Source organism: Cygnus olor, chromosome 7 (assembly GCF_009769625.2).
Source record: "Cygnus olor isolate bCygOlo1 chromosome 7, bCygOlo1.pri.v2, whole genome shotgun sequence".
Taxonomy (NCBI): domain Eukaryota; kingdom Metazoa; phylum Chordata; class Aves; order Anseriformes; family Anatidae; genus Cygnus; species Cygnus olor.
In genome coordinates this window covers 18,603,091-18,618,547 of record NC_049175.1, presented here as the reverse complement: position 1 = coordinate 18,618,547, position 15,457 = coordinate 18,603,091, and the positions used below count along the sequence as shown (strand labels likewise).

The window sequence follows — 15,457 nt, the reverse complement described above, 5'->3', positions numbered from 1 at the left end:
AAGGAAGCAAAGCTGCCCTGGAATGGGTTTGGGGATAAAAGGCACAGTGGCAGAGCACGTGCCCTCTCTGGAGTGGTCTAGAGGAAAGGAATGATTGTGGGGAAAGCGGCTGCTGCTTGCTGCGACAGAGGATTTGGTTTACGTAAGTTGTTTGCTTGTTTTTGTGTACTTAGCAAGAAGCTTTAGAGCTGTTATAGTAGTTTGCTTCTGATCTTGTAGTGCAGCTGATATTTTTTTGTGTTAACCTTGTGATTGTGGTAGTTTACACTCTGTGGTTCTGCTTTAGGAAACAGTTGTGGTATCTAATGAAGTGCCTCAAGGAAAAAGTTCCCTTGTAATCCTTAATGAATGAACTTCAGTCTGAAAAGAATGATTTGTTCAAAATGACCTTGGCACTTAGAGGAAATCAAGTGAAACTGCAGTTTCTCTTATGCTATTAAACCCTTAAACATGGGATCATATTCAAACTTCTGGCCTGTCCCTGATGTAACTCTTAATCTTGTACTGTTTCTTGATGGGTTATTGTTAAGGTGTATAGTATCTGTAATAATAGTATAGTTGCAAGGACATGTGATAAGTAACTTTTGACTCAAAGGGCATGGTGTATTCTAAATGATTCCCTTAAAATAATAAGCTCACTTTTTTATTTCTTGAAAAGAAGTAACGATGTTAATGACTGTTTTATTACTCCTGTTGTTTCTCTGGTAGGCAAGTGCAGTGTGATCGAAGCTATTGCTGCCAGAAGAGCCTGGCAGCACTACTGTCTTAACCCTATGTGTATATTTAAAGTATGCTCTGTGCTTTTTTTCCTTAAAAAAAAGGGGGGGGGGGGGGGGGGGGGGGTGGGGGGGGGGGGGGGGTGGGGGCGGCAGCTGAAGGCCACTTTGATTGTAGACTTGAGAATGAAGAAACCAAATGCTTTTAAAAGACTGTAACTTTGAGAGAGTTGTTTATGGGATTTGTAACAGAGTAGAGGCTGAACCTGTTTCTCTGTCAATGTTGTGCTGACCTGCTCAGAAATCTTCTCTTGAGGCAAATAAGGTTTTCCAGGTCAAGTAGGTAATGAAGGAGCAGAAAGGGTTCTCTATTGTGTAGATATGAGTGAACAGTGCCTCTCAGGGCTGTAGTACTGTGTCCTCTGTGGGTCCCTCCGTTAAGGGATGGCTTAGTTTAGCTTGCCCAGCTGAGGACTGCTCCTCCTCTTGTCTATGAGAATGTATTCCGCTGTTTATCTGAGTGCAGTAGCACTGGTGTGACCATCCCTTGTGGCAGGTGGTGCTATCTTCCCTCTGCAGCAAGGATTCAGGATTGACTTCCTGATGCTTTCAGGTTATGCATGTGTATGCTGCCCAAATCCTGTCCCTAAGGAAATTTAAAATGAACATTTCTCTAGCTCTACCTTTCTCTCCCCTCTACCTTTCTCTCCCTGTTAGTTTGTAACTCTATTAGTCTGGGGCAGATAGAGGAGGTTTCTGTGTATGTGTGGAGCACTGTGTTGTGGTTTTTTTTTTTGAGTTACTTCCAGTTGTTTAGCCTATGAGCATACTCCATTTTGTCCAGCATGCCTGTGTGTCCAAATGCTGTTTGAAACAAGAATTGAGTTTTCTAATTGCTGTTCTTGCAACAGGCCTGACTCTTTAAACTGATCAGCAAGATAACATAAATATAATGTAATAACTCCACTTTGTTGAAGAGAGGTAAACTTGGCTTTTTTCCTTCCTTCAGTTCTGGCCTTGGGAAGGGGAGAATTTAGGCCTCAGTCCACAAATGTGTGTAGATCCCAAGGTTCTGCTTGCCTTCAGCAGGAATTGGCCCGCACATAAACCTTGAGTCTGAGTCCAGAGCAGCTCCCTCTTATTTTGTTGGTTTTGCTGTACTTGTGGCTCTTTTCTCCCCCTCTCCTGCAGAATGCACTGCAAAGCCCAGGGAACTCCAGCTGGAACAGGCACATGTGCATGTCTGCAAGTTGGTGTTATGTGGCATTATGGTTATTGGCAATGCTTAGATGACAGTACCTATGGGTCACTGCTTAGGGTTGGATGCTGACTGGAATAAACATCTGGTTCCCTGTTGGATAGGAAGAAACTACTGGAGGAATGGAGTTGCTTTTATTGCATCTGTTACTATCTTTGGTGTAATCTAGCCTGTATGACCATACAAGGGATTAACTCTAGCCTTGGTTTGTCATGGAAAGCTTGTTTGTGCCAGTGATATCAAAGTGCAAAAGGAAGAGAAAAACAAGCTTAAATTTCCCACCCACCCACCTCTCTCTGACCTAGTGAACAAGAGCTCTGCCTATTCAGCATTGTAGCCTGTAGGTATCTGACCACTGCTTGCCTTCATACAGAGGAGTGTATCACACCCCTTCCAGGGGGCTCCAGTGGGGAGAGCCATACTCTGGTTTCCCTTCAGATTGTATAAATCATCCCAAAGACAAGAGCAGCCCATACCCTTGAAATGTGGCTGCTTTGACAGGGAGCTGGAAGTAGGGCCTGGTGTCAATGGGATTAGATGCAACTGGTCCTAAACTCTGTGTGAACCAGTAATGGCAGCTCTGGGCAGATGTCCTTGACTGAAGAGAGTCTTTAAGCCTCTTGGGTGTGACTTGTTCCACATGTGACAAGGGACTGTGTACTGGCACTGCCATAAAGTACTAAAATGGCTGGACTTTGAGGAACTCCTTCTTTCTCTAATCTTTCTCTAATGTTACCAGACATAATTTCCCTTCCCAGACTGCTCCTGACTCAGGCATGGATCTCTAATCTTAATGCTGGGGGAGAAAAGTTACTTCTAAACTTCTTCCCTCTTCTCGCTGATGCTAGGCAATGAGACCTGATAACTGACTTCCTGATGCTGGAGCAGGAAGCTGTAATACTGTAACACTATCCCTTATGTTGAGAACTTCCAACATTTCAGTACTTATTTCAGTATGTCAGCTTTCCTACACTTACCAAGCGTATGGAAGAACCAGGGATGTTTCGGTTTCTTGACTGACTAGGAACAAAGCCCAACTGCTTTGTGTGCTTGCATCCTCACATGTTCCATCTTCTGTGTGTTGCATGTGCCTAGGATCTTGGGTAGATGCGGGTGGCCCCAAATGATTTAGGAATTAAATCCTTTCAGGAAAGAAGCTGAAGCAATACAAATTCTCATTAACAGTGTACTAGCTCTCTACTAGATGATACCTAGGTAGAAATACAGAAGTCATTGAGCTTGCTGTACTTGTACTCCATAGTTCTGACGATGAGGATCTCAGTCTGTCTAGCAGAGCAGCTTCCTGTAGACTATTCCCCTCACCCCCCACCCCACCCACCCTTCCCCAGTGGGTCTAATCACCTAATGACAGTTCTGTCTTGACTTCAGTTATTCCTGAAAATACAGGTTTCCTGCTAAGAGGACTGAGACCTGCTTCCCAGTGACAGAGGACTGCAGGAAGCCCCTGGGCAGTGATGGATGTCTACCTGATGATTCGACGTCACAAGACGACAATCTTCACTGAGGCCAAAGAGACAACAACTGTGCATGAGTTGAAAAAGGTGGTGGAGGGAATACTGAAGAGGCCACCGGAGGAGCAGAGGCTCTACAAAGATGACCAGCTGCTGGATGATGATGACAGAACTTTGCTAGACTGTGGCTTAAGCAGCCAAAACTGCCGTCCTCATATTCCTGCCACAGTGGGCTTAGCTTTATTCAGACCTGGTAGTGGCTCCTTTGAGCCACTGCGCATTGACCCCTTCTCAAGCACCTCAGAGCTACCTGATGTTGTGAAGTCACAAGACTCTGGTAGCAGCTCCAGTGAGCAAGCCTTGCGTTAAAACCATAATCTTCTGTTCTGCCTCTTCCAGATAGGAAGCTGGTGTTGTCTATGTATTCTGCTCCTATCCACACCCTTCCAAAGTTGTCTACCTGAATAATAAAGCATTGCAATTCAATTACATGATGTCAATGTGCTGTAGTGCCCAGGCAACCCACAGAACTGTTTCCTGAGAGGCTTTTCTCGGATGGCAGCAGCTGATGGCATGTATGCCTCCTGAATTGTAAGTGGTATGTTCTGCCACTTGTGTTCCTTCCAGCCAATCCCCATGGCCTTACCAGTTCTGAGGTTCTGGCTCTGGGGAAAGAAGTGCTGCCCAGACTAACTTGGTAGACAAGCAGATCTATCAGTCTTCATTTTGGCTCCTCAAAATAGTGCTTCTGAGGAGTTTAGCTGGAAATCTTGGGAGAAAGGGCTGCAGAATAAACTTCTAACGATTTTGCTGCAAGCAAGAGTAAGACCTGAGCAGAGGTGAGCTTAGAAAATGGAGCTTGTGTCCTTTCAAGTTAAGGGACATTGCACTAATACAATGCGCAAGAAACTTCTAAATCTGACATTGAGCTTGGTCACTGGCAAGGACTGCACAAAGGTGTTTTTTTTTTTTTTTCCAACAGAGCTTAAAAAAGGACAGTACAGTCAGAAATGAATATACTAAAACTGCAGCTCTTGATAAGAGGCCTGCAAGAAGGAAGTCTGTCACCACATGCTTTAAAGCGTGGGATCAGTCCCATCAAACTCTTTAGTCTTTTTTTTTTTCCTCTGGTAACAATTAGAGATGCTAATATATCTATTCCCTGAATAAAACTTTGTAGTGTTATTATTGAGCTTTCTTTCTCCTCTACCAAGGATAATTTAAGTAGGCCAGTCTATCAGAGTCCAAAAACTTAAAGCTACTCAGTCCTGTCCATGACAGCTCCTTGGAGTTTTTTCCCCTTATTAATAGATTAAGAATACTTCTAAAAAGATGCTTGCATTCTTGAACCTCACTAGAACAAATGAAAAAGCTCCAGTCTGCCAGGAGCATCAGGATCTAAGTTTTCATGCTATCTGTACATCTGGTTTGTCCAGCCTTTCCTTCCAATACAGGAGCACTGCTGCAGAACTAGGATGCCATCTAGTGACTTGCTGTTTTTTAGCAGAGAACAAAAATAAAGTTCCAGATCTGTCACCTTTGTACATAAACAGCTGTACTAATGTAGCTGGGCTGTAGCTAGCACAATCTACTCTGCGAAGTTGTTGATACTTCCCACAACACTTGCTGGAAAAGTTAGGTACCCTCTGAAGTCCTTGGCTCCCAGTGAGCAGCACCAAGCAAAGTGGCACTGGCTTGATGCTCTTGATTTGTGATACAATTTTGGTTGTTCTAAGTTTTTAACCCCTTTCTACTGAAGAGGGTTGGAAGAGTCCCTCACTTCCAATTAATACTCAGAAGGGAGTGAGGGAAGATGTTAATGAGAAATATTGACTGATAGAAAGAGACTATATTGTAAAAACATAGGCCTGATGCAAGCAATGTAGCCAAACTAGATAATGGAATTCTAGGTGTTATGCTCACAAATGTTCCTTTCAGAACGCAATCTTACAGAACTGATCTCTTCTTTAACTTTTTATCATTTTCTGTTAATATTAGGGAATAATACTAATACTGCTTTGAATTAACTTGTTCAATAGCCTGCCTTACACAGCTGAATACTAGAAAAGGGAAGAAACAACTGAGATGGAACGGGAAAAAAAGAAGCCTTTAAGAGGTCAAATAATCCCATCTGAATTCAGATATCTAAAGGATTTCTGAGCCACTATATTTATCAGTAAAACAAAACTGCTTGCTTTGGTAGATTTGTCTTGTCTTTGGCGGGCTAGGATAGAAATGGGAGACCTCTCTGGACTTATAGAGAGGGAAAAATAAGAGGCTGTTCTTGGAGGCTGATTTCATGGTGGTAAAGGACTGCAGTTCATCAGTGCTCTATAATGGAGATCTACCTGAAGTAATGATTATGCAAGAGCGCTGCAATCATGATGTGTAAAAAACCATGATAGTTGCTGAGAACTACATGCTGTAAGAAATGAAATGTTGAAGACTTTGGATGTGGGGGATAAATGTTAAAGTAACTCAGTCTTACTGAGTGTTTTAGATTGGTCATATGACTTGTGTTCTGGAGTTTCATATAAATTACTATTATAAAGCCCATTAGTTTGCCCTAAAATAAACCACAGCTTGGCTTAGTGAAACATGAACACAACAATAGATTTGAACAAACTTTCAGGCTTTCAGAAGGTGCCAAGGCAAACTTTCCTGCATACCAACAGAAGCATTAATTAAAACCAAAGTGAACATGCTTAACAATATCTTAAAAAAGCAGCACAAAGCAGAATATGAGCCGGAAATTTCTAGCTTGTAATGTAAATAAGATATGTGCATTCCTTATTTATGACTGTTTAAATTGGATTTTATTTTTAAGGCTTGTAAAAATCTTAATGGGAACAACACACAAATGGGTGTAAAAACAAATAGGATTTAAGTGATTAACACTCCTTAATTGGAAAATTTCCATCAGATTATGGCTTATGTGTTCTGTTATGTTCAAACATATTGGTAGGGTAAGCATAATATTTCAGTTTTAGGGCAAGAACATCTATTGGTATTTAAAAGTCTTACCTCAGAAAGAATTACTGGGATTAGAGGGATCAGGATCAGCCACCTGAAATTTCATTTCTTTTTCTAGTAAGGCTAGTGGAAGTGTTGCATTCTTCCAGGTAGGGAGATAGTAATGGGTGTAGAAGAGAGCACGTAGTCTCTTCACTCTGCCTGGGGCTGTGCTTGGACTCTCAAGGTTCTGCAGAGTCTCTTTTAAACTTTTTACATGTCAGGATAATGGGAAACTCTTATGCAAATGTTTCCTTTACTCTACATGGAGCTAGTGGTGTTATCACCTAAAGCTTGAAGACTGGGACTGGGAATGTATTCTTTGTAGGGGACTGTAGCTGTGTGCATTGAAGTAGAGAAATTATAAGACAAAAACATTACTTGGCAGAAGGAGGAGCAGAGGTTTTATGCTCTCTGCTCTCGGTTTGGAAGGTTTTGTCATCCTACCACAGCTAGGTTCCTTGCTACAGAAGGCAGCCAAATTTCTGCTGTGCTTCTGGTGTTCTGAAACTAGATGTGATAGGTAACATTATCCTTTCCCATGCTGAAGCTTTGAGCAGACAAGAGGAGAACAGACAGCTCCCTGGAGATACTTTGGTTTAGATGTGAATCTTTGTTATTTTTGCATAGTAGACAGGGTAGATCCACATAAAACAACAATTGTCAGATGCTAGAGAAAAGTGCTTGAGTGTGTTTAAAATATGGTTAAATTGGTTTGAATCCAGTAGGAGTACTGGTAAGGCTGGCTTTTCTGGAGTTTGGGTACATAAGTCATTAGCATTAAAAAGGAAATCAAATCTTTGGTCACAGCTTACTAGAAACTTGATGTTCTCTATGGACATGCCTTACAACTGAATCTGGAAGTCTCTTGCAGACAGAAAGACGTCCATGCTGCTACCTTTCCTGTGTCATCTCCTCTGGATGAAACTACAAAGAACAACCCTACAATATCCATGGTGCAGTAGTTTTTTTAGTATCCATTTCTGAGTCCTCCAGACTCAAACCTAAAGTGTTGGGGTCTGTACTGGACACTGTGTCATTAGAAGATGCCTTCAAATATGCTTTCTCTTAGCACAGGTGAACAAAGGGAGGTAAACTGGCTCATGACTCTCATGCTATTGGGGCTAGTGTCTTCCAAGCAATGCAACTGAATGCTGACAGATTATTTTGTGGATGGGAAGTTCCGAGCTTTCCAAGCAGTTGAGAGAGTGGGAAGCAGAAACAGAAAAGGGAAGCTGGTATCACTGCTTGCAGTCACACTATTGGCCAAAGTTTCCCTGAGAAACACAAGCATGTGGTTTGTGGTAGCTGAATTGTGATTGCACGTGTAAGAGTGCGGGTGCGGTTCTGAAATAGTTCTGGCCCAACTTCAGTATCCTTGGCAGGTGCTGAAGGGGCTGGGGCTAGCCATCCAGCACAGTGAGTTGGAGCCCAGACTGTTGGAAAACAAAATCTGGGTGCTGGAGTAAGGCAGGCAGGCAGGAAACCAGTAGCCTGCACTTGCACAATTAAAGCAATTAGTGAGCTGAAGTTTGAGGTAAAGGCCACTTCATACTGCAAGGACAAACCTGGTAAGAAGACTGGTTCCTACTGTGGATGGGGCTCAAGCTGAATCTTCTAAAGATTAATCAGACCCTTGGCTGAGGACTGGGTTTGCTGTGTTGTAGACATACAATACTGGGTAGGTGTTGGATCTTAAAGCCCATAGGTTGGGCAGGCTTCAGGGAGCCAAGTAGGATAAATGATCGTCATATGAGACATTGTCCTAGAAAAGTGTTCAGAAAGACTTCTAAGCTGCTTTTCATTGCTTTCCCATATTTTTTTGACTGTTAATTCTTTAGGTTTTCTTCCTCAAAAAAAAAAAGTCACATGAATGTTTGGTGCTTCATCTGATTTTATTTTTAGCTTTAAGATACAGCTGTGTGAAGATAACATACTCCTTGACATTGAAGTTTGAAGGGAGAAGAACTAAAATTAGCAGCTACTGATGATACTTAAAGTCAGCTTTAATTTCAGATGTCAAGGAAGGTATAAATTCTAACTGCATGGAGAAGAGGAAGGCAGAGAAACTGAGGAAATCTTTTGTGCTTACATACTCAATTTTATCACTTAGGAAGTTTTTGAGTAGATTTCACTTGATGGCTGCATTTTTCAGTGTTTTTGAATTTGTGAGAAAGAAGCCTTGAAATGAAAAAAAAAAAAAAAAAAAAAAGCCCAAATCCAGCACTCTTTTGTGTTAGCCCACCATCCCGTATACCGGGCATGTCTTTGAGTGATCGTTTTTCTCCACTACTTCATAAGTGCAGGTCTCCTTGTTGAAAATGCTTACACATTTCTCTTCATCATAATCAACTGGTGTTGAATAGCTGTCATTGGAAAAAGAAAGAGGTGATGAGACCTAGAAAAAAAACAGCTTCCATTTGAGATTGTATCTATGCACTTCTAATATGAAGACACTATACTGAGGCAGTGTTTAGGGGCAGAAAAAGGAGCTCATGTGAAGCTCCCAGATCAAAGGTGACTTACCCTGCTGCTTAAACAGGATGAAGAGAGAGTTGTAGCTTACTGATCTGATTTTTGACCAAGGGATGTTTGTGTTTATTTGTTGCTCCAATATCAACAATATCATTGCCTTTTCTATTTAGCTATGATATGGAACAAGAATTGCATGAGTGGTTAGGTGTCACTACAGTAAAAACTACAGGCAAGCCAGTGTATCCCAGGCTGTTCCTCAGAGAGAAAGGAGGAGCAATGCGTGGCTTGGGAAAGATCTGGATTAGCAGCAGTAGAAAATTCTTAAGCAGCTAAATGTTCCCTCATGAATCAGTTTCTTACCTGAAACTTTAGCCCCAAGAAAAAATCACTCTTTTTTTCTTTTTTTTTTAAACAAGGATTATTTTTTAAACATGAGTTTTGTTTTTTAGAGGAACTTCTTGCATGCTTAGTGATGGTGTTGGGTTAATGCATTACTTTGTGATATCAAAGGCGTGAGAGAAGAGTCATGGTGATTTCTCAGGGACCCCTGTGTGAAGGGAAGTGCTTTGTGCTGTGCTGTGGCAGCAGATGAAACCCCACTGCTGCTCTGAACTCACGTGGAGCAGCAGCCGATTCCACCCCTGGAACAGGAGCACTCAAGGCAGTCCGCAGTCTTCCACTCGGAACCAAATTCATGCAGCTCTCCCTTTGAGTCATAGCAGCCTGAAAATGTAGTACACAAGTATCTGTTAGTGTCAGACACCTTGCACTAACATTGCTATTGCCTGCACAAACCATATAGGAAATCTGCTGGCTTTTTTCATTAACGTAGCGGGACTACTACTATAGTAGTGGCATGGAAAAGGATATCCTCATCTGCTCTGTTCCTTGTTGTTCTCAACAGAACAACAAACTTTCAAAACTTATCAAACTTTCTTTATCTCAACCCATGAGCTTTTACAATTTTTTCCCCTGGTTCTTCTCCCCCATCCCAGAAAGGGAGTGAACAGCTGTGTGATGTTTAGCTGCCTGCTAGGCTAAACCGCAATAGTGTGTCCAACTAATTGCATACTGCTTTTGAACACTTATTTTCCTGTAGCAGCACTCATAGGAAAAAAAAGTATGACTTCATACAGGTAAATAACCTAAGCCTATGCTACTTCCCTAGACAAAATCCATGTGTAATTTGGCCTCCGTCATGCTTCTTAGACAAGCTTTTCTTTTATAGCGTATTATAAATCCATTACTCTCCATGCTCCATTTTCCCCACTTCACAGTGGTTCCTCTCCACTCTTTCCAATTATTTCTGAATTGCGATGAAATGTGCCGACTGGATAAATCAAATCAGGCAGTACTTGTGGTAGTGTGTGTCAAGTTGAGGACAATTGACTTCTCACCTTTGATCTCATCACCAGGATTCACTGGCTTCAATGGTTGAAAGTAACAAGCAGCATTGGACACTGCCACGCTAGCAGAAAGAACAAGAAGGCAGGCCAAGAAGGTTTTCTGAACAAGAAAGCAGAATTATTGTGAATACTTAAGTATATATTAAAACTTCCTGATGATAAATGCTATTGTTAGAAATAGGAAAATATATTGTGGTTTTGAACCAAAATTTAATTGTCTTTTGCATTTTATACACTTTAACATACAGTCAGGAATACCAAGCCATATAGAAGAAGCAGAGCATCATTTGAGAAGAAAGAGTCTGTGTTTCCAAGGTGTTAAAATCAGGCACTGCCTGATACAGGATTGGTAGATCCAGACACTGTCTGTGAAAGTAACCTGAACAGGGACTGTATTTTACTCCTTCCCCATCCACGTTCATTTTTCTTGTCATTATTTTCTCCATAGGATTGGTCACCAACTGTCTCTGCCACTAACTGCATAGTTGTTTTAAAAAAACAAAAGCAAAAACACCAAAAACCTTCTTCACTGGGGTCCGAAGAACTGAGTGGATGTTTCAACCTAATATTGAAGGAATAAGCTGAAGAACTTTAGTCAAAGTTAAACCTTCAAGATTTGGCCCTGTTTTAAGCAGGAGTTTAGACTAAATGATCTGCAAGCATCCCTTCCAACCTAGATAATTCTATATTCTATAAACTTTCAGAAAATCTGTTGACAAAGTTTAGCTTAAATTCCCCACCTAGTACCTCATCCTTCAATGTTAGGTTGAAATGTTTGAATGGCTTTCAGTGAGGACATGAGAGAAATAAGTGCTGGGATGGAATTATCTGTGATGAGTTTAAAATGTTGGTAAGAGAGGAAAGATAGACAAGAAATAAACAACGTCTCTCTTGCTCTCTGTCAGACAGAGTAGAACTGATGACTTCTTAGAAAAAGAACTCTTACCTTAGAGATGGAAGGAGGGATAAACAAGCATTTAATTTTGCAGAGATGAGGTTAAAAATCACCAGCTTGTTTAACAGGTGGAGGGACAAGTTAAAGAAAATAAACCAATCGGAGCACTGAAAACAAGGGATTTCTTTGGAGAACAGGAAATCCACAAAGACAATAGTTATTTAAATCATGCAAATCTTGCGATCATTGTTTCCATAACATTTGCAGTGACGTATAGGTATGAGCTTCTGGTCACCTTAAGCAAGTCAAGTACAAGATATTAACATGTCCTCTGCGTTCATAATCTGTACTTATATCTAGCTTTCCCTGTAGACCAAGCTCTGTCATGGAAGGGATCAGATAGTCTTGAAACAGGAAACAATTACAAAGAAAAATAAGCTGAAAGATGATGATGTAGATGTCATTTATGGTCTGGCCCCAGAAAGCAGTATTTTGGTACAGATTTGCAGAACCCTGCAGGAATGGTACTAGTTGGATGAATCAGTGTGCTAGGCCTATGAGTACACGATAGAGCTGGGAGCAGTCATACTAAGCAGTAGGTGTTGGATCAAGATTTTAAGCATAACTCACTCAAATATTTTGATTTCTTCAAAGAAGAAAACAAGATTCTAGTACTTACTGAGAGGAGTTATTTTTTGTAGGGAGAATTCAAATATATTTGAGCTGAAAAATGACTAAAAATAAAGATAACATTTTTTGAGTTTAACTAAACACTTGTATGTTACCCAAACTTTTCATGAAAATGAAGGCCAGTGCTAGGTTGAGGCAAAACAGTTGCTTTCTGCCAGAAAAGTGATTACATCCAAACATTATAAGAATCGAAAACAGAATGTTATAATAAAAACCTTCAACTGGAGTCCTATTAGATGACATCTTCCTTGTAAATCCTGGAATCTTTTACCCAGGGTTCTTACCTGCCTGTCCTTATCTGTCTGACTTTTGTTCTTAAAACACAGTTTCTACTTTCTCTGAGTTACTTAGAATTCTGAGTACTCAGAAAAACCCAGCAGAACCTCTTTTAAAACCTGTAGCAATATATCATCGTCATTTACAACATAAGATGGAAGGACTCACCATTCTCGTAGAATTATGAGGTTTCCAGTAAGGAGCCAGCCTGAAGGAAGTTCATCTTGTCCACGAACTTATATAGAGCAGAAACTTCTGATACCAGTTCTTGAGCAAACTGAACATACATGAATAACTCCAATGAGTTTTCTGCAAAATGACCTCATGCAGTGAAGATTATTAAAATGAGCCAATTACACACAGGAAGGTTTGGTTCTGAAAGGCACTGAAGAAATAGGTGTGGCTTTTGTTCCACTCCGCATTTAGAAGGGAGCTATGGGAGGTACTTCAGAAGGAATTTCAAGCCTGAGAGGAATATTTAATGCACTGAAAAAAACATTAGGGACTGTGTGGTTGTGGTTGTTGCTCACACCAAGATTTGTATGCTTAATTTGAACCATCTAGATTTTAAGAGACAAATTTTGAACAATTTTTCATCTTTCTTGTTCATCAGGTGAAGGAAGGCTCTTGTGGAAAAGGAGTGGTGGTTGGAAGGGTTATGTGGAAAGATGGTTTTCTGTGAAGAGTCGCTGGCATCTGTGAGCCCTTAAAAACGGGTGCTAGATGACTATTTTCTTCAGTATTTAGTTTTCCATCATTTAGAAGACCCAAGTGCTGAGGCCCTCTGTGTGTGCGGTAGACAGTGTCAGGACAGACACTCTTTCCAAATGCTTAGGACAGTAATTTGATAGTGAAGGAGTCAAGAACAGATCCCTTTTGCGTAGTTTTGATTTAGTTCATTCAGGTATTGCAAATTGTGTAGCTCTGGTACCAAGGGGAAGACTTCTTGTTACCAGAGCTACCCAATTTGCAATACTTCAGCTAGTCTGGCTGCCTAACTTTTGCCTCATCGTGTGGATTTGACAGTTGAGGTTAACACCAGGCTGGGGTGACTACTCCACCTCTACTCAAACTCCAGAGTTGAGAGCTCACTCAGGTTACCCATTTGAGAAAGCCAGCATTATTGCAGTGCATGTCACAGTGTGACAACTCATAGGGGCAGCCTTAGCTGGCTTTCAACTCCGTAGGCTGGGTAAATTGTCACCACAGCATGAGAAGACTGTTTTTGTAACTTTCCCCCCCCACACACCCTCCGGGCCAGGGAGGGGAGGGGGTGTGTGCTTTTCTTTAGTTACCAGATCTTTCTTCAGGATGGGAGAAAAGAGATAAAGAGTTTTCAGGTATTCTTAGGTTTGATAAAACTGCCCAGAATCAGTTTTTATCAATCAATTTTAATTAGTAAGTTGGATTTGGCAATGTCAATGTATGCACTATCACGAAATGGCTAGTACCGCAGCCACGTGGTTAACGCCCTTGAGCTCTAATCACTAATAAATCAACAGAACATGTTAGTCCATGAGTATAGGCACTGGAAATTTCTTTTCTGACATCAGCAGAGTACAAATATCCCCTTTGGATGTGTCACAAACATATATGAAACCAATTTCACGGTGTCATTGCAGTTTGGGATAGTTTTTCAGAGAAGGTATTCCAGACCAGATGCATTGTTCTATTAAAGGAAATAAAAGACTCGGTAGGTTAACAAAATTATATATCCTGGTCCTTGGCCAAGGCCTTCTTTTGTGTTGGTTACAGTGAGAATGGAGAGAGTTCACACTCTCACTTCCATTGTCCTGTCGCTATGCTGCCTGACCTAATTGCTTACGTCTGAGATGGCTGAGGACAGGTACTTGTTTTGCTTGCCTGTACTTTGCAACTTCTACGTGGTGGGTAAGTAACTATTTCACCTTAGCTGAGAAGGCTGTGGGAGGTACAAAGGTAAAGCAGCAAGTATTCTGTGATAGTTCGTAAGAAAAGGACCATCAAATTATATCATCTTGATTCTGTTAGTGTTACCGAGTCATTTATATTTTTTCTCCTTCCATGGTGTGGAAGCTTGCACACAACATTTTGCTTGATGGGTGACCTGCAGCAGGTTTTGTATGTGAACAAAACTCACCGCCAGACACACTGCAAATTGTGACGCAGGTGTGCTGGAGTGAGACCCGTGGAATCTGTTACAGCCAAGACCCATTAAACTTGCTAGTTTGGTGCTGAGTGACAGAGAACGTGTTTATTACTCTAGCTCCAAAATACACAAATCCAACCAATGGGTGTGTGCACTCTCTGTCAACCTTTCAGACAAGCACGGACCGCCCAGCCGTCCCCATTGCAGGGCCCTTCCCTGATTTTTAGGCACAAGCTATGCCAGGAATGGAGAGAGGCTCTTGCAAGCAGCTTTCTTCGGAATGCGGCAGGGACTGATCTGTCTAAGCCTGTGCAATGTCTAGGGACAGCGAAGAAGCTTTTTGCATGATCTGTGTACCTCAGGTGACCCTTAAAACATGCTGTGTTTCTGAGACCACTCAGAACAGCAAATTCTGTGGATAGTCCATTCATATATGCTTACTGAGGTCGTCGTATTTGGCCCATACCACGTTGCATTTCTTCTTCACGTTGCTTGTGTGCAGGATGATAGATGCCATGCTTGTGTGGGGAACGAACAGATATCTACAGCAGATATTGCTCTGTTGAAATTTCCTGTTGTCTACTCAACCTGTTTATTTCTTCTTAAAAACATTCAAAGAATATATCCGTGTTCCACCCAGTTCTGTGCCCTCTTTTCACTCACTCTGATGAACAGAGTATCCTGTTTCTTCCTCAGGAAGGGGGGGAAATCTCGGAGACTTTCTTGAAGATCTATCTCACTATTTTAGTTGGTCATTCTTCACCTGGGGTTTCTGGTTACATGTCACTGATGACCACTGAGATAATTAGGGTAATGCAAGGCCATTGGCCTTGCTTTTTTTCTGTATTTTTCAGTGCTAGGCAGTCAACAGAGAAATACAGCAATAATGTTCTTAAACAACCAACCAACCAACCAAAAAAAAAGTTAATATCCATGAATAACTTCAAGATAAAAGGAAAGCAGCCCAGGAACACTGTTTCTTAACAGACCATATCAGTACTACCCTCACTTTTTTTAGAATGCTCTGCTTTCTGCAGGGGAGAGAGTATGTGCTGTACTCCTTATGGAAGACGAGTTCACACACCCAGTTGCTAAAAGCAGTAAGTTGACTGGCACTGCCATTCGAAGG

At 41.4% G+C, this 15,457-nt stretch overlaps 2 protein-coding genes across 3 annotated transcripts; one reads left to right on the top strand and one right to left on the bottom strand.

Annotated features, from left to right (window-relative positions):
- Positions 1-41: 41 nt before the first annotated feature.
- Positions 42-5,570, top strand: ELOB (elongin B). 2 transcript variants are annotated; one of them, XM_040563221.1, is made up of 2 exons: positions 42-142; positions 3,364-5,570. In XM_040563221.1, exon 2 carries the CDS (start codon positions 3,450-3,452, stop codon positions 3,813-3,815), a length of 366 nt encoding a protein of 121 aa, XP_040419155.1. In that variant the 5' UTR covers positions 42-142; positions 3,364-3,449; the 3' UTR covers positions 3,816-5,570. The 2 variants fall into 2 exon arrangements, with proteins under 2 accessions (XP_040419155.1, XP_040419156.1); XM_040563222.1 differs by having other exon boundaries at positions 50-142; positions 3,382-5,570.
- A 2,771-nt stretch (positions 5,571-8,341) lies between these two features.
- LOC121072922 (beta-microseminoprotein-like) lies at positions 8,342-12,505 on the bottom strand. The gene is made up of 4 exons (XM_040563224.1): positions 12,369-12,505; positions 10,331-10,439; positions 9,551-9,656; positions 8,342-8,824 (listed from the first exon to the last, which is right to left on the bottom strand). Exons 1-4 carry the CDS (start codon positions 12,369-12,371, stop codon positions 8,695-8,697), a joined length of 348 nt encoding a protein of 115 aa, XP_040419158.1. The 5' UTR covers positions 12,372-12,505; the 3' UTR covers positions 8,342-8,694.
- Positions 12,506-15,457: the final 2,952 nt, after the last annotated feature.

Excerpts from the sequence above, each read along its gene's own strand:
- ELOB (XM_040563221.1), top strand. The coding sequence starts at position 3,450 with ATGGATGTCTACCTGATGATTCGACGTCACAAGACGACAATCTTCACT.
- LOC121072922 (XM_040563224.1), bottom strand. Across the intron at positions 9,657-10,330 it reads TCCTGGTGATGAGATCAAAG|GCTGCTATGACTCAAAGGGA; the intron begins GTGAGAAGTCAA and ends CTACATTTTCAG. Across the intron at positions 8,825-9,550 it reads GGAATCGGCTGCTGCTCCAC|CTATTCAACACCAGTTGATT; the intron begins GTGAGTTCAGAG and ends TTCCAATGACAG.